Here is a 19,380-nt window from a genome sequence, read left to right on the forward strand (position 1 = left end):
AAGACCATTTATCGTGTTAGTTTATGTTTTCAAGGTCTACAAGAAAATAAGGCATATTATGTAGACAGAAGGAGCGGTTCAGCTACTTTCTATTTTTATTGAAGGTTATGAAGAATTCCTAGTTTTGAATTTATTGCTGATACCACAAATCCATCCTCTTATTATTTCATAGAAATGGCAGACAAATCCTTAATCTTTTGAAGAAAATGAAGCATTACACTTAAGTGCTACGTCACTACCAGATTACGGGAGGTGCTGTTCAGCAATAGAAAGTATGTCCGGCGACGACAACAAGAAACTTCCTTATAGACCAGGTGGTAGCAAGTCTTGCGTACCGCAGAAGCCACGACACACAGCAACAGGAACAATATTGTCCCAGCAGAGCTGTATCAGTTCTTACGCCACGTGTTTGTTGTTCGTTTCTGTTGGCATTGTTCAAATGGTTCAAATGGCTCTGTGTACTATTGGACATAACATCTGAGGACATCAGTCCCCTAGAACCTAGAACTACTTAAACTTAACTAACCCAAGGACATAACACACCCTTCCCGTGGCAGGATTCGAACCTGCGACCATAGCAGTCTCGCGGTTCCGGACAGAAGCGCCTAGAACCGCTCGGGCACCGTGGCCGGCTCGGCATTGTTATTAATGTAGCATTGATTGGTTTTCCCATTGCCTATAACAACGAAATGCCAAATTTAGAAGTAAAAATTGCTCCTTTTTTAAAAACAGTTATTTAAAAAATAAAGATTTTACACTGCTGCTGTGACCAATTGATATTTCTTTCACAAGCTGCGACATCGTCGCGAAAAAACAGTGACCCGTATATGTAATAAATTTCCTTTAATTTACGTCTATAGTCACAAACTTTTTGTTAAGAGATTACCGGTTTCGGTTTTTAATAACCATCATCAGATGTTTTTATGAAACAGATCTGATGATGGTCATTAAAGACCGAAACCGGTAATCTGTTAACAAAACGTTTGTGACCATAGACGTAAATTAAAGGAAATTTAATTGATATTTCGTTTTTTTTACACAGTTGATAGTAAAAAAATAAAAAATTCGCGCCTGTTATAAGCGAGATCAAACAGATACCGAAAAATACCATTTATTCAGGACTAACCGGTCGGTTTTTCCCATCTCTAATATAGAACAGAATCTACAGAATTCACAGCAAGCTGCATTGTGCTATTAGAAGGGGAAAAGATCTTAGTCATCCTGTGTGGCAGTGGTAGTGGCCCTTCCAGCAAAGCACTTCCCTTACCACAAGCGCTGCTTGCTCCTTCTTCTGCAGACAAGACTGAGGCATCGATCGAGTACGTCTCAACAGACAGCGACCACCCGGAGGTCCTATCACACTACTTATTTTCGTTTAATTTTACTTTAAGCGTGACACTAACGTTACCCTTAGTATCTGGTGAACGGTGTTTCAAACGGCTTTAATGCAGGTTAGGAGCTGAGTACGTCATCCGGGGCTTGTAATGCGGGTCAAAGCGGCCCTAATGAGCGGTGTAGCGGCGCATAATTCTTCTGTGAGGCGCGCGTGTGGCGTCGGCGGCGCTGCTCCGTCACCTGCGGCGCCTGATGACATCCCACTGGTATGGGGTGGGGAGGGGGTGGCGTAGTGGGGGAGGGGACTTCATTTTCTGAGGGGAGGGGCGGGGAGCACCTTAATGGCAGCGGGCGCCTCTAGTATGCAGATGCCGGCGCCGCGCCGGGACAAAGCAATAAACGCTTGCTCGCCCGGCCTTAATGGAATATCTGAGACCGCGTACAGCGCCGTCCTGGCGCCACGCGGGACTGCTTCATTATATTTTTTTTCCCCCGTGGGACTCGTGGTCGCACTAACGCCGCGTCGGCGCCGGCGCGCCAGCGAAACGGGATGCGGCGGTCACGTGATAGCCCAGCAAGTAGCGGCAAACTGCCCGCCGCCTACGGTACGGGAAGCGCCTGCTGCCTAATTAGCGTCGTCCCAAGTCCGCTGCAGTAGCTCATGTGAATGCTTCTCACAATGAGCTGCACTACGTTCAACAAAAATATTAATACGCATCCTCGCAAATATCCTATTATCTAAAACTACAGGGCGACCCAACAGGCCGACAATCATGGAAACTGCTCTAATTTACTGAGCAATGTATGCAGGGAGGCACAAGTCGACATATATATGTGAAATGAAAAGGGATTTTATGTAAATCAAAAACTAGTGTAAAAACCGGCCAACAGATGGTGCTGGACAGCAACAAGTCTGTGCCGTCACAAGAGAATAGCGTAATTAACTGAGCTGTAGTGAGAGCTGAAGTCAGATGCGTCAGTGATCGCGGCATGTTGACTTTACCAGAAGAGGCCCTGGTAGTGAAGCTCTATTACAGGAATGGATAATCGGCTACTGCAGCTTCATGTACATCTACAACCGTATGATTACTCTGAAGTTCACAATGAAGCGCCTGGCAGAGGGTTCATTGAACTAACAACTTCACGCTATTTCTCCACCTTTCCAGTCACGAACGGCGCACGGGAATAACAAACACTTAAATCTTTCAGCATCACCTCCGATTTATTTTGTCACAATGATCATTCCTCCATGCGTAGGTGGGCGCAACAGAACATTTTCGTTATCGAAGTCGATGATTGGAATTTCATGAGAAGATCCTGCCACTACGAACAACGCCTTTGTTTAAATATTGCCAGCCCAGTTCATGTATCATGTCCGTGACACTGTCTCCTCTGTTTCCTGATAATAAAAAAATGAGATAACCTTGTCTGAACTTTCTCGATGTCCTCCGTCATGTCTCATCTGATGCGGATCCCACATCACGTAGCCCCACGCCATAAGAGGGTCGACAGGCATCGTGTACGCAGTCTCTTTACTAGACCTGTGGCACTTTCTAAGCTTCCTGCCAATAAATCGTAGTCTTACGTTTGCTTCACTCACAAATTAGTCCTACGTTTACTTCACCCACAAATGTATCTTTGTGATATTTCCAATTCAAGTTATTCGTAATTGCAATCCCTAAGTACTTAGTTGAATTTATAGCCTGCCTATAGACTTGTGTGATTTATCGTGTAACCGAAATTTAATGGATTTCTTTTAGTACTCACGTGGATGACTTCACACGTGTCATTATTTAGGGTCAATTGCCACTTTTCGCACCATACAGATATCTTATCTAAATAATTCTGCAATTTTTGCTCATATAATGACCTTACAAGACGGTATATGACAGCATCATTTGCAAACAATCTAAGAGAAGTGACGGGCGGTAAAAGATGAAGAAGTGCGGTTGCAGCTTTCACACGAATGTGGATATACAAATGTTGGTTGAAAAATGTTGTTGCAAATTTTGGTTCTCACGTAAGTTTCAGGGGATGATTTCCACACTTGCTGCATTAGTACACGTCCACAACCGCGCATTTGTTATAGTTTTTGAATTAATTATTCACTCAGACATAAGTCCAGTTTAAACTAGGGTACAAGAATTAGGCGATTGTTATACTAAAATCAGTTCTTCACGACACAGTTCAATCACTATTTATTGGCGTTGTCCTTTTCTTTCACATAATGAAATTAGCACTGGTGAGACGGTTTACAGTTTTACTTTAATAATAATTTGACTCTCAGCCCGCAATAGCAGTAATGTAGGCTGCTATAAACGAAAATTACTCAAGCAATTCGAACAGAACAACAAGTCCCACTGTCCTCTTTGTTTTGGTGCGAAATCACAGTTCGCCTCATGTTCACATACGACGATGTATACCTTGTAAGTCGTACTCACACAAATAATCGTAGCACTTCCAGTTCACCAAACATATGCTTGCACACTTGCACTATTAAACAATACTCTTTGCCGAAATAAATCGGCGCGAAAAAGAATTGTCAAACGACCACATGGGCCACCCTCAAGTGGGGCATGCTCGCCACGCACCCTCGGAAACGACTGACCAACGACTGACCCCTGGCCAAGATGGCCGTTCGCTTATATAGGCTCGGACGTCTACCCCCAATTGTTATGCAAGTACCAATCTCACCAGTTAAGGTTGCAAATTTGATACATACATCCCTCTACAGAAATAAGTACACAACCGGAACCGCGCTAAAAAGTACATCGTATTAATTATGTTACATTAATTTCTAGGATTATTCAATAGCCCGTAAATGAAGTTTTAGTTTTTGCAAAATTTCGCCACTTAGCGCAAATTAGTTTGTGCTGCAAAGTTTTAACATAGAACTGCATATAGCGCCGTTTTTAGATGTAATCTATAGCGATCTACACATTGCGCTGCTCAAAATCTTCATATCTATAATAATTAATTAATTATGGGCGACAAATGTTAATAATAATTTGGAAACAATGAAAACTATTGCAAGTTAAGTGTATAGTATGACTTAACTAGTTTAAAATAAGTGTGATGCCACCCAAAATATTATACAGTGCCTTTCTTTACGTCATGATTTTTCTATTGAATTTTATAAACAATTTTCCCTCAAACTTTTTTTATTGCTCTTTACGGGCTTAGTTATTTATGAATCTTAACATATGACTATGGTACTCGATCTGTTATGACGAAACGTTTTTAACGAGTGCTCTCTCATCTCTGTAAGTTAGTATTTACTATTTTTATTAATCTTTCAGTATTCGTGATATTAACCGATTTTTGAGGTTACTGTAACTTTTGCGTCTCGTGACTTAAAATAATGATAGATCTTTCAGAAGGTGCATATTGCTGACCGCAATCCACTGCCGCATATCTCCTCACCGGAAGTTGCATAGTTTTCGCGTAATGCGCGAAAAACCAAACAATGCCCCAAGCTGCAGGCCACGTCGCCGCCCGGCGGCAGAGACCATCCCACCGACCGTTGCAAATGTCGCGCGGGCACGCGACGCGCTTCCACGAATCGCGCGCCGTGTAGCGCGCTCGCTCTCCACAAAGCTATCCTTGCATACTACAAATATCCATCTAGTAACGGGGGTTTGTACCGTCACAGAGGGCTGCTCAGCTTCCAGAAGCCTGCAACACTTCCTTCGGTAACGCCAGGTATCTCTTTCCTTTTAACCGGTGACGTTCCGTCAGTTACTATGAAATTCGACCTTTCTGACAGGAACTCAGGGATCCAGTCGTGCAACTGAGGCGGTACTCCATACGCACACAATTTGAGCTGAAGGCGTTGTGAGGAACGGTGTCGGAAGCCATCTGGAAATCTAAAAATATGGAATAAATTTTACATCCCCAGTCGGTAGTACTTATTAGATCGTGAGAATAAAGAGGTAGCTGTGTCTCACAAGAACGATATTTTATGAATACGTGCTCATTATTTGTCAATAAATTGTTTTCAAATGGTTCAAACGGCTCTAAACACCATGGGACTTAACATCTAAGGTCATCAGTCCCCTTAACTTAGAACTTCTTAAACCTAATTAATCTAAGAACATCACACACATCCATGACCGAGGCAGGATTCGAACCTTCGACCGTAGCAGCAGCGCAGTTCCGGACTGAAGCGCCTAGAACCGCTCGACCACAGTGGCCGGCTTAAACTGTTTCCTTCGCGGTAATTCATAATAACCCTACTAAAAATCCACGTTAGGTCTGTAACTGAGCGGATTACTCCTATCTCCTTCCCTGGGTATTCGTGTGACTTTCGGAGCCGGCCGAAGTGGCCGTGCGGTTAAAGGCGCTGCAGTCTGGAACCGAAAGACCGCTACGGTCGCAGGTTCGAATCCTGCCTCGGGCATGGATGTATGTGATGTCCTTAGGTTAGTTAGGTTTAACTAGTTCTAAGTTCTAGGGGACTAATGACCTTAGAAGTTGAGTCCCATAGTGCTCAGAGCCATTTGAACCATTTTTTTTGACTTTCGGAGCTTACCTGTCTTTGGGTGAGGCCGGTATTACACTATCAAATTTCTTTGTCCAATATCTTTGTCAAAGATATTTGATAGTGTAATAGGGATCTTTGACAAATGTCGTCCAATATTTGATCAAATCTAGGCCGAGGCCGTATATTTGATCAAAGAAATCGCGTGTCTTCTGTTCACTGCAATGCGATATGTTACCACGCGGAGCGCCAGCATCGCTGGAGCGTTCTGACATCTTTTGTGTTTGTAAACATGGCTGCTAAATACAATTGGTGTGTGGCGTCTACCACAAAATTATTTGAAATGTATGAAGCGGATGAGGCGCTTTACAATGTGAGGCACCCTGATTATAAAAATAGATTAAGAAGATTGGAGAGTTATAAAAATATAGCAGAGATTATTAGCCGTGACATACGGCCTGGATGTACGGCCGAGGATATTAAGAGGAAGATAAATGGCCTCCGTACTAGCTACTCGTACGAGAAAGCAAAAGTACGTATTGACACATTCATTTATATTTATTTATGCAAGTAAAGTTTACATGTCATACAAATGATTAGCATTAGCATTAATTTGTTCACTGCAGCGACTTGAAACATACAGTAATGTTTACGTAACCTACAAGTAGTTTAAATTATTTTCATTACTAATATTGCAGATGCATAAAAGCAAAAGTGGAGCCAGTGCGCAGGCGGCGTATACACCACAAGTGTACTGGTTCCAGATGCTGAAATTTCTCGACCAGTCAACAGAGGCCGACGAGAGTGTGTGCAATATGGAGAGCACGGAAAGTGAAACTGGAAGTAAACGTGCCACACCGACGTTTGAGGAAATGTTTGCGGTATGTACCTTTGTTTACATTTTACGTTACTAAATGTGATTATCTTGCCAGGGCACTTTCCCAGCGCCATTGTAAAATGTCTTAAAGTATTTCCTAACTGCTCTCCCGTGTACTGTACGTCCAGAAGCAGCTTGGCAAGCTGTTGGTTCCATTTGCTGTAGGTCCTCAATGCTTTGTGTCTCAAGATAAGTGCAGTCTCCTACTACGGCAGACACTGTTTCCTGACGAGTGTACAAGTGTTTTCTTCTCTCAGTTAACAAGTTGTGCAATGTGCAGGCAGCCAGTGATATTGTGGTAACTTTTTCAGGAGGCAGATTAATGGTAGTAAGAAAAATCCTGAAACGACTTGCAAGAATGCCATTGGAGTTGTAATGTTTGTGTTCCCAAGCTTCCTGCCTTCAGGAATGTTGAGCATAGATCGGTCAATGAGACACTCACGTAGTTTGCTTTTTGAAAACACCCCAGCATCACCAACAAGCCCATTAGTTCCTACATCTACATACAAAAATTTGTAGGAAGCATCTACCATGGCAAATAAAATGATACTGTTGAAGGATTTATAATTGAAAAAGTGAGATCCACTAGCTTGTGGACATTTAATACGAATGTGCTTTCCGTCCATTGCTCCTATTGTATTATAACAGTCCCACTTCTTCTCGAAATCCTCTGCAATTTGCTCTCATTCTCCTCTGCTTGTGGGTACCTGTAAATAAATAAGATTTATGTATGTGCAAGGAAGTACGTAACAAGCAAAGAAGTACGTAACTAATGGCTTTTATCTTTTATTTTATAGCATGAGATGCAAGAGCCTGTCGCATGTAGCGAGGCTCAGCCACAGCCCCTGCGTCAAGAGCGGCCTCCCACTAAAAGGAGGAGAGTCACGCCAGACGTGGTAACAAACGTCATGGTGGAGGCCAGCAGGACACTTCAGGCTATGGCTGATGCTGCCAGATCCATGCCTGTCCATGAAGACCTCTACAGTACCCTTGGCGCCCACATCGCAGCAGAACTGCGTGAAATGGAAAAGGGCCGGCCGGTGTGGCCGTGCGGTTAAAGGCGCTTCAGTCTGGAACTCCGTGACCGCTCCGGTCGCAGGTTCGAATCTTGCCTCGGGCATGGATGAGTGTGATGTCCTTAGGTTAGTTAGGTTTAAGTAGTTCTAAGTTCTAGGGGACTGATGACCACAGATGTTAAGTCCCATAGTGCTCAGAGCCATTTGAACCATTTTTGTAATGGAAAAGGTGGGCGGCAGTGAATACACCACTGTCACTGTGCACAGTCTGCAGCGGACATTAATGGACAGGTGGGATTTGCTGCATGCGACAGCCCGTGCACAACCGTCCACCTCTGGATATATCCAGGCTGCCTTGCAGCAGGCTGGAATAGAGGATGAGTATTCCATTCTATAAATATATATGTGTGTATAATTTTTGTATCTCTCCAATCTTCTTAATCTATTTTTATAATCAGGGTGCCTCACGTTGTAAAGTGTCTCATTCGCTTCATACATCTCTATTAATTTTGTGGTATCACACATCAATTGAAATTTGCCATGTAAATAAAGTTAAATAAATAAAATAATAACAATTTATCTACATGAACATAAAGTGTATCGAACATTTATTTACCTTCAGACTATGGTCCTTTAGTGCTTTATAAATTGCTTCACACGTTTCAGGTATTATTTTACTTAATGTGCATTGTGGAATTCGAGTGCTGTACTGTAAGCTAGAGTAACTTTCTCCTGTAGCAAGGAATCGTAGTGTTACAGTGAGCCTGTCTTCTGTAGATATAGCAGTTCTTAGGTGCGTATTGTGTTTTGAGATATGAGGAATCACTTCACTGAGAACATACTGAAATGTATGCTCATCCATTCGCAAGAAATTGATGTATTACTTGACGTCTTCCACTATTAGCTCACGTAACAAGTTTTGCTGAATGCTTTTTTCGTCTCGTCGTGAAACCCACGGCTTCACCCAGGTACGTTTCCTTTTTTTCCCCCGCTTCTGTATCGCATGTACACACACAGCAATTGTGGCACAAGCAGCAGCTGCTGCGGTTATTAACAACAATTTGTTTTTGTCAGCCATCTTGAACTTTGACGAAAACTTTGATGACAGTGTAATACCCCTTCTAGCGCTACGTCAAAGATCTTTGTCAAATATATTGGACGGAATATTGGATCACATCTTTGATCAAATCTTTGACAAAGAAATTTGATAGTGTAATACCGGCCTAAGGAACTTTGGTTCAAATGGCTCTGAGCACTATGGGACTTAACACATTAGGTCATCAGTCCCCTAGAACTTAGAACTACTTAAACCTAACTAACCTAAGGACATCACACACATCCATGCCCGAGGCAGGATACGAACCTGCGACCGTAGCGGCCGCGCGGTTCCAGACTGTAGCGCCTTTAACCGCTTGGCCACCACGGCCGGCTTAAGGAACTTTCCATGATCGAGCGGTAGTATATGATTGTTAGGTATGAAGCTGTTGTATCAGTACATTCTGAACGGGCCCTGGCTGGTATACAGTTTGGGCCGCAGGCTTTGCCTGTATTAAGCGATTTAAGCTGCTACACTAGACGAGGAAATCTACTTCTAAATTAATTCTGTCGGCAGTTGTACTAGATTTGAGTTCCGAAATATTTACGGCTTCTTTGGTGAAAGAGTTTCGGGAAAACATATTTATTAACTCTGCTTTAGTTGCACTATCATCAGTGACATCACCATTGTTATCGTGCCGTGAAGGTATTGATTGCGTCTTGTCGTTGGTGTACTTTACATACGACCAGACTATCTTTGGGTTTTATATCATATTTCGAGACATAATTTCGTTGTTAAAACTATTGAAAGCACCTCGCGTCGAAGTTCACGTTGAATTTCGAGCTTATGCGAAAATTCTCCAATCTTGAGAGTTTCGTGTTCTTTTCATTTGGCGTGCTTTTGCCGTTGCTTCTACTACTGCGTTCTGACACGTTTTGAGTTCCATGCGGGATCAGTACCATCTCTTACTAATTTATTCTTTATATACCTCTCATCTGCTGTCGCTACTGTTCCTTTGAATTCAGACCACATCTGATCTACGCTTACATATGTTAGATCGGGTGGAGACTATCACTTAGGAAGGCGTCAAGGGAATATATATATATATATATATATATATATATATATGACTATTACAAATGATTGAAGCGATTTCATAAATTCACTGTAGCTCCAATCATTGACATATGGTCACGACACTGTACAGATACGTAGAAAAACTCATAAAGTTTGTTCGGCTAAAGCCGCACTTCAGGTTTCTGCCGCCAGAGCGCTCGAGAGCGCAGTGAGACAAAATTGCGACAGGAGCCGAGAAAACGTATGTCGTGCTTGAAATGCACTCACATCAGTCATAACAGTGCAACGACACTTCAGGACGAAGTTCAACAAAGATCCACCAACTGCTAACTCCATTCGGCGATGGTATGCGCAGTTTAAAGCTTCTGGATGCCTCTGTAAGGGGAAATCAACGGGTCGGCCTGCAGTGAGCGAAGAAACGGTTGAACGCGTGCAAGCAAGTTTCACGCGTAGCCCGCGGAAGTCGACATATAAAGCAAGCAGGGAGCTAAACGTACCACAGCCGACGGTTTGGAAAATCTTACGGAAAAGGCTAAAGCAGAAGCCTTACCGTTTACAATTGCTACAAACCCTGACACCCGATGACAAAGTCAAACGCTTTGAATTTTCGGCGCGGTTGCAACAGCTCATGGAAGAGGATGCATTCAGTGCGAAACTTGTTTTCAGTGATGAAGCAACATTTTTTCTTAATGGTGAAGTGAACAGACACAATGTGCGAATCTGGGCGGTAGAGAATCCTCACGCATTCGTGCAGCAAATTCGCAATTCACCAAAAGTTAACATGTTTTGTGCAATCTCACAGTTTAAAGTTTACGGCCCCTTTTTCTTCTGCGAAAAAACCGTTACAGGACATGCTGGAAAATTGGCTCATGCCACAACTGGAGACCGACAGCGCCGACTTCATCTTTCAACAGGATGGTCCTCCACCGCACTTCCATCATGATGTTCGACATTTCTTAAACAGGACATTCGAAAACCGATCGATCGGTCGTGGTGGAGATCATCAGCAATTCATGTCATAGCCTCCACGCTCTCCCGACTTAACCCCATGCGATTTCTTTCTGTGGGGATATGTGAAATATTCAGTTTTTAAACCTCCTCTACCAAGAAACGTGCCAGAACTGCGAGCTCGCATCAACGATGCTATCGAACTCATTGATGGGGACATGCTGCGCCGAGTGTGGGAGGAACTTGATTATCGGCTTGATGTCTGCCGAATCACTAAAGGGGCACATATCGAACATTTGTGAATGCCTAAAAAAACTTTTTGAGTATTTGTCTGTGTGTGCAAAGCATTGTGAAAATATCTCAAATAATAAAGTTATTGTAGAGCTGTGAAATCGCTTCAATCATTTGTAATAACCCTGTATATATATATTATGAATGTATTCTTCGTTTATTCGTGGTGGATTTGAATGTTACTGTATTTAGTCTCGTAACAACAACCTTGTGGTCACCTAACCACCGTATCGGTCATGAAGGTCCCTATTTTCTGATTTTCTGAGGATTATTTGTTGCTGGTAGGTGAAGCATGTTTTCGCATCCATTTACATTTCGATTTGGTTTGTGAGGTAATTGTTCAAAACACTTTTCTAAGAAGGCATTCAGCGCAGTTTCGGACTATGTTTTATGCCTAACACCGGCTTTAAACATTTTCTTCTTATTTTTATTTTATGTTTTTAATATTACTAGCCTATCACTATAGCGCCGGCCGAAGTGGCCGTGCGGTTAAAGGCGCTGCAGTCTGGAACCGCAAGACCGCTACGGTCGCAGGTTCGAATCCTGCCTCGGGCATGGATGTTTGTGATGTCCTTAGGTTAGTTAGGTTTAACTAGTTCTAAGTTCTAGAGGACTAATGACCTCAGCAGTTGAGTCCCATAGTGCTCAGAGCCATTTGAACCATTTGAACCTATCACTATAACAGAAATATTGGAAGAGGGTAAAAGTCCTGTAGCAAGTGCCGCTGTGAAGAAAATGATCATGAAATTCGATGCCACGGGTTGTTTAGACGACTTGTCCGTAGTAGGTGAACAGACACAAGTGCTGCTGCCACTCGAACAATTCAGGAAGAGACTGAGATCTCAACGGCTTCATCTCCGCGTGTTCAAGTCAACGCTCGTGATGTCTCACGTCACAACAGCGTTCCACGCATTACTGTTTAGAGAGCATTAAGGCGTATCCTCCAATGCTGTCCGTACAAAATCCATCTTTATCATGAATTTTTAGCCACCGAGTTTTGGGCGCGGTGTGGGGACTTTAAAAAATGGGGGAATTTGATGTGTTGTGGATCGAAGAAGCCCATTTCACCCTCCAATTGCAGAATCTGGGCTACCGAAAATAATAGAACTGTTGTGGAAACCCTATGACATTATGACGTAGATTTACGACATCATTCGTGATCGAACGCTTTTTCTCTGAACGAATCCCGTGAGCGGCCGGCAAACTGTCAGCGTGGCGGGTGCGAGGTATGTTTATATAACTTACAGAATCACATCATCCGTATCCTGGCTCGTAAACACCTGCTGGTGAGTGTGGTAATTATGCACGACGGTGCTACATCCATTATTGCTGTTGCTACACTTTGAAAGATCTCTTGCTAGTATCTTTTGGTTAGGGTCGCTTACTGAGCCGCCCCTACCACCACGCTTGGCCTCCCATGACCCCAGACCTCAATCCGTGTGATTAGTGGTTGTGGAGTAACCTGAAATCTCAAGCCTACAGAGATGCTAAAAGACAACTTACAACGGCAGTTTCTCCCCTACTGACATGCTGTGTAGTGGGGTTCACAACATTGCCACTCGACTAAAGGTTTTTTTGAGGAATGACGTCTCACATTTCGCTATGTTAACTATCGCTTTTGTATCATATGTAGAGCGGTGTTGGTCATCTTGTGGCCTTTTTTAAAAAAAAATGCAGTTAAATCCCATATCATTTGAAGCATGGATTTCATTTTTATTTCTCTACCTACATTGTACCGTGAATTACTGAATTTATAAATGTTACTTGACTTTTCCGGTGACCCTGTAGATCTACATTTGTTCTTGGGAAGCCACTGTCGCTGAGCAATGTGTATCATTTTCATTTGCGCTCCATCTTATTCTGTTCAAAGACGGTATTATTGAATATTGACTGTATCCCTCTATATGGGCTGGAAATTTACTATCGCGGGATTTAGTCGAATGTATGTTGTAGGCAGTAGTTACCTAAAGAGAACGACTCTGTCATTAAATGTATCTTACGCTTACAATAATCTGTCCATCATCTCGCGCCACCTCCTGACGTGGGCGCCAGACCTAGATTTAATGTGAGATTAACATTATTATTAGACTTTCAAGAGAGTTAAACAGAAAATTGCAACATGGCGTAAAGAAGGCAGCACTTACCATAATGATTCCCTAAACAGCTAATTATATAAAAAAGAATATACAGTGGTCTAAGGTCGCGTAAAGTAGGTCGAAAATGTGGAAGTAGTTGTATTCAGCGTATCAGAGCTAAGGACTTATCATCTCACATACACAGCTTGAACAAAAATATCTGGACACCTGTTAGAGGACATTGATATAGGTTTGGTCCATCATTCGCCTTTATGACGACTCGAATTCTGCTGCAGACATTGAGGCGTCTGAATGTCTGTGCAGGAATGCCAGCCCATTCTTCCCCAAGAGCCGAAACCTAGGGAAGTAGTGATGTTTGACACTGAGGTGATGAGTGAAGCTGATATTCTGCGCTCAAATTAAAATTACTTCGTAAATGAGACACGGCAGTGGTGGGGGGTCGTGTTGCCAGCGTACAAACAGCCACGCTTCACAAGGCGCTGCGTTTACCTACAGAACTGGAAACACAACGAGCACATGACGCTCGAGGAGGAAGTGGATTGGCTGGCGGCTGGCCCCTATGACTAACAAAGTAATTCTAATCTGAGTGTAGCTCGTCCCAGAGATATTCCACTGAGTTCACATTGGGACTCTCGGCAGTCAAATGTATGTAAACAAAAATCATTGCTTCAGAGATGCTTGCTTATAAGAGGGTGCATGCTCATAGAGATACAATCAATCATTGGCCTCTGCACTTTTCATCTACACTAAGGTGTACAGAAACCTGTAAAACGTGTTCATATTCTTCCGAATTTCGCGCTTCTTTAAAGCACAATAAGGGGGCCAACCCCTGACCTCGAAAAACACCACCATACCATAGCACAGCTTCCTCTGTACTTCACTGCTGGCACTACACATGATGGCAGGTAACTTCCTTCGGGCATTTTCTGGTCCCCTCCATTGCATTGCTACAGGGAACAACGTGATTCATCACTCGAAGTCCTCTTTCCAGTTCTCCACTGTCCAGTTGCGTCGCTCTTTGCACTACTCCAAGCGTCGCTTTGCACTAACTACAGTAATCTCTGGCCTATGATGAGCTATTCATCCTTTGTAACCCATTCTTTCTCATTCCCTACAGTGTAACTGTACTATTGGAGCTCACGAGTAACTTTTTGCAATGACTTAAGCGACTGTTAACAACAGTCTGTCAGTACATGAGGTCTGCCTGGTCTTGGGTTTTAGAATGTCCCTGATAGCTTCGCTATCACACGAAAGCAAATAACTAAACGATGTTTGAAGTCACTGATTTATTCTGACCTGTCCATTCTGTTGTTGCTGGTTCTCCACTCACAACGCTATAGGTCTACCCTCCGGCTCCTTTTACCCTGGGGCGATTGCCTCTCGTGACATCTAATGGTTAATTCCGCATTACGTATAGGCTTCCGATACTGTTGGCCACATAGAGTAACTACTGTACTGGTACTGGTCGCCTAAAGGGAATGCCCTGAATTTACCATGATCTCTCCGGCAATACTTCCCACCTTCTACAATGGGTGTGAGCAGGGCCAGTGTGAGAACAATTTTTGGACACATGCGACTTCTCATTTGACGGTCACCCACCGTACCGCTTTTCCCTCGTACACTTTCACCTGAGTCAGTCTTAGCTGCCAATTTCGATACGCTATATGCAAATCTTGCACTTGGGCGCCCCAAATGGCGGCTTGAACGCCAGGCCTAGATTTTACACTAGATAGATATTAGTATGGATGGAGTTATACCTACAATATTAGCTGAGCAGAAAAAACATTACATTTATTTAGAATGGTTTCGTGAGCGGTTAACTACACGAGCAAAGAAAAACGGCCAGTTCTCTCAGGGCATTTGAAGTGTGCAAGTACTTGTGCTCAGCAGAGTAGAATTATGAACGTGCCATCTCACATGGATATTGCAGATGATTTGGTGATAAGGCATCGTTCCTGTTCTCCTTTCCTCTTATCTGAGAACAGTGTCTCATATGTAAAGACAATTAACTTTGGACCAATATGGCGTGTTGGACGCAAAACCATTAGGCCTATCTACACGAACTGAAGCGGGATGGATACTATGTGAGTCACCTCCTTTCAATAATACAGGACACATCGAAAATTCAGTGATATATGCTTAACTTGTTGTTCTTGATGTGGAATGGATGTCTTTTAAGATTTTATTTATTGTCTAACTTTAGATGTTTAAAATTAGTGTTTTATTTTAAAACGGTCTATGATATTCTTACAGAAACTGGGGAAGTGCCTCACGTAGCTAGGCATGTGTGAGTAATTCTGCTTCAGCGGCGGCTACCGAACATTTCCTTTGTATGGCTCAGTGTGTCAATGGCCTTCGGCGTACAAATGCTGTACCCGCCTCTGGCGTGTACCAGTGATTGGGTGTGCAGCTGTTGCTATCACCCTGGCTCGGCTCAAAGAGGCCTCCACCAGCTACAGCTTTCATGACTTACCGTAGATTATCCTGTTTTCGTATAAATCGTTTCACCTCATTCCTCACACAGGACTAGAGTTTTCGAAAGAATCGTCACGGTGATGGTAAGCCACGATTTCTGCCCGCCAGATCACGTAGTTTTAACAAGAGCATCTGCCAATTTCTAATTTTATTTACCAAGTTTCCACTTGGTTTTTGTCCACAACGTGGCGCGAACTTCAAAAATAGCATCCCTTCCCCGTCACCATATAAAGGCATTACGAATTTTGTAGGCACCACATCGTTGGTTTCTGTATGTCACACAACACCGTTGACTTTGTAGGTGTATATATTAAAGTGTGACAGAGGAGAAATCGGTGTCCATCCAAACATAAGCCATTCCGAGCCTGTGAGTCTCGTCACCTTCCCGTAAATCTTCCCTGGACAGTGAGGGTCGGCCGATGATAGCGAATGAAAGATGTTAACCCTTCACAGAAGGCCAGTTCCTTCCCCTTACATTACGGTAGCTAGACTGATTTCGGAATATAAGGAAAGGACGATTAAAATTAAACATCTCGTTGGTGACTAGGTAATTTGAGATGAAGCATGTCCTCGGATGGGGAAAGAAAATCGGAGGTGTCCTTTTTTGAAGCAACTGAAGATTTCACACATTACGTCACTTTACACATACACATTTAAATGCCCGGTTTTTCACTATGGGAGAACCGACGCTGCTATGTGATGTTTTTGACGTAATTGTAATGTACTACAAATAAATTTCAATAAATTTTACACCTATAGTGTCAGCAAGCAGTATCACATGAGTGCTTGGAAGTTGCCTAGCACACATACGACAATATTCCGGAAGACAGGCGGCCATGCTCCGACCATCCACCAGGAGATAATCCAAGAGCCGCATGGACCTGTTCTCATCTGCGGGATCGAAAACAGGCCTGGCTATATCCTAGCACCAACTAGTTTTTAGGGCAGTGCTCGTACCAGAACAGATCAGTTGCCTCTGTGTGAGTGTTCCTGGGCCAGGCGCTGATTGAGCAACGATTCCTTTAATCAAGATTCTCATTTGAGCAACCTCCACAACACTGCTGCGTTCACTTCCGACTCGCTACACTGGGAGCTACCAGCTTTTTTTTTTTTTTTTTTTTTTGGTCATGAGTCTACTGACTGGTTTGATGCGGCCCGCCACGAATTCCTTTAATTCCTTTCCTGTGCTAACCTCTTCATCTCAGAGTAGCACTTGCAACCTACGTCCTCAATTATTTGCTTGACGTAATCAATCTCTGTCTTCCTCTACAGTTTTTGCCCTTCTACAGCTCCCTCTTGTACCATGGAAGTCATTCCCTCATGTCTTAGCACATGTCCTATCATCCTGTCCCTTCTCCTTATCAGTGTTTTCCACATATCCCTTTCCTCTCTGATTCTGCGTAGAACCTCCTCATTCCTTACCTTATCAGTCCACCTAATTTTCAACATTCGTCTATAGCACCACATCTCAAATGCTTCGATTCAGTTCTGTTCCGGTTTTCCCACAGTCCATGTTTCACATGCTGTACTCCAGACGTACATCCTCAGAAATTTCTTCCTAAAATTAAGGCCGGTGTTTGATATTAGTAGACTTCTCTTGGCCAGAAATGCGTTTTTTGCCATAGCGAGTCTGCTTTTGATGTCCTCTTTGTTCTGTCCGTCATTGGTTATTTTACTGCCTAGGTAGCAGAATTCCTTAACTTCATTGACTTCGTGACCATCAATCCTGATGTTAAGTTTCCCGCTGTTCTCATTTCTACTACTTCTCATTACCTTCGTCTTTCTCAGATTTACTCTCAAACCATACTGTGTACTCATTAGACTGTTCATTCCGTTCAGCAGATCATTTAATTCTTCTTCACTTTCACTCAGGATAGCAATGTCATCAGCGGATCGTATCATTGATATCCTTTCACCTTGTATTTTAATTCCACTCCTGAACCTTTCTTTTATTTCCATCATTGCTTCCTCGATGTACAGATTGAAGAGTAGGGGCGAAAGGCTACAGCGTTGTCTTACACCCTTCTTAATACGAGCACTTCGTTCTTGATCGTCCACTCTTATTATTCCCTCTTGGTTGTTGTACATATTGTATATGACCCGTCTCTCCCTATAGCTTACCCCTACTTTTTTCAGAATCTCGAACAGCTTGCACCATTTTATATTGTCGAACGCTTTTTCCAGGTCGACAAATCCTATGAAAGTGTCTTGATTTTTTCTTTAGCCTTGCTTCCATTATTAGCCGTAACGTCAGAATTGCCTCTCTCGTTGCATGAGCTGTTAAGCTGATTGTGCGATAACTCTCGCACTTGTCAGCTCTTGCCGTCTTCGGAATTGTGTGGATGATGCTTTTCCGAAAGTCAGATGGTATATCGCCAGACTCATATATTCTACACACCAACGTGAACAGTCGTTTTGTTGCCACTTCCCCCAATGATTTTAGAAATTCTGATGGAATGTTATCTATCCTTTCTGCCTTATTTTACCGTAAGTCCTCCAAAGCTCTTTAGCTACCAGCTACGGACCTAAAGAGTGATCACGGCCTCCTCGCCGAAGAAGGTGGTGGCTCTGTCATCGTGCCAACTTGTGGACTTCTAAATTTATTCCTGTCCAACTTTAAAACGACTACATGTCAGAGTTAAACTGTTTTGCTCACTGTGGAAATCAAACGTTTTTGGTTCAGTTTTTACTATAACACTGAGCGTCCTGCAGGAATTTGACTTTTACAAAGTGCGAGTTTAATAAACTTAATGACAGTCTAACTGACGTTCAACCAACAGAAGTAGTTCAAAAATGGTTCAAATGGCTCTGAGCACTATGGGACTTAACATCTGAGGTCATCAGTCCCCTAGAACTTAGAACTACTTAAATCTAACTAACCTAAGGACATCACACACATCCATGCCCGAGGCAGGATTCGAACCTGCGACCGTAGCAGCCGCGCGGTTCCGGACTGAAGCGCCTAGAACCGCTCGGCCACCGAGAAGTAGTAGTGTTCTGTTTCAAGAAATGACTTAGTCTATGTTTTGTTTCATTTCACAATGGAGTGGCTGTGGCATTAACCTTTGATAAATAAATTTGTTCCACCAATGTTACCTGGATATTTTTGGTGTCATCATCAGACTTATCGCGTGGAGATGAGGTTTTGTGTTCACCTCAGGCTCATGTGTGTGCTCTGATTGAGGTAGTCAGTGTTTGCAGTAAGCTAATCATAACGTTACTTACAGCACGCATAACTGGTGGATCAGTCTGCCCTGGTGTTGGTGTTACTCCAGAAGATGCAGTGCCCCAACAACTGATAATGGAGTATCTGGCGCCCATCACCACATCACCACCAGAAATCCTCCCACCTCTCCGAAATCATCTTTATAGCCAAGGGTTTCTGGACTGCGCTCGCAGCTTTCCACCTGTTTGACAGGAAGGTTGAACCACAGTCATACTACTTTGCGTGCATGTAGCAGCATTTCCTGGCTCACGGTATCTCAGGTAACCATCAGAGGTGTACTTTCTTTTTGGCATACGAAAGCCCGCACATTTATCACCTATTACAAGAACTAAATCCGGAAGCGAAGTCCAGTGCCCCTCTGCATGCCTAGCTGAAACCAGTTTACATGAATACGCTCAGTCTTAAGTGCACGAGGCTGCAGCCCACCATAAGAACTGTCACACAGAGGATGGATTGCACACTTACAAGATTCATCTCACGATTGGCATTTACTGGGCAGCAACCTCAAGAACAAGCTATCATA

The 19,380-nt window shown here is 43.2% G+C and overlaps 1 protein-coding gene across 1 annotated transcript; it reads left to right on the plus strand.

The window, feature by feature from the left end:
- Positions 1 to 6,236: 6,236 nt before the first annotated feature.
- Positions 6,237 to 19,046, plus strand: LOC126119342 (uncharacterized). Its single transcript, XM_049915061.1, has 4 exons — positions 6,237 to 6,347; positions 6,514 to 6,696; positions 7,490 to 7,676; positions 18,859 to 19,046. Exons 2-4 carry the CDS (start codon positions 6,514 to 6,516, stop codon positions 19,044 to 19,046), a joined length of 558 nt encoding a protein of 185 aa, XP_049771018.1. The 5' UTR covers positions 6,237 to 6,347.
- The last annotated feature ends 334 nt before the right edge of the window (positions 19,047 to 19,380 follow it).

This window comes from Schistocerca cancellata, chromosome 1, assembly GCF_023864275.1.
Source record: "Schistocerca cancellata isolate TAMUIC-IGC-003103 chromosome 1, iqSchCanc2.1, whole genome shotgun sequence".
Lineage (NCBI taxonomy): Eukaryota > Metazoa > Arthropoda > Insecta > Orthoptera > Acrididae > Schistocerca > Schistocerca cancellata.

Bases quoted from the DNA above. Each gene is read 5' to 3' on its own strand.
- LOC126119342 (XM_049915061.1), top strand. From the start codon at position 6,514: ATGCATAAAAGCAAAAGTGGAGCCAGTGCGCAGGCGGCGTATACACCA. The intron at 6,697-7,489 runs GTATGTACCTTT...TTTATTTTATAG, and splicing joins CGTTTGAGGAAATGTTTGCG to CATGAGATGCAAGAGCCTGT. The intron at 7,677-18,858 runs GTACCCTTGGCG...CGTTACTTACAG, and splicing joins TGTCCATGAAGACCTCTACA to CACGCATAACTGGTGGATCA.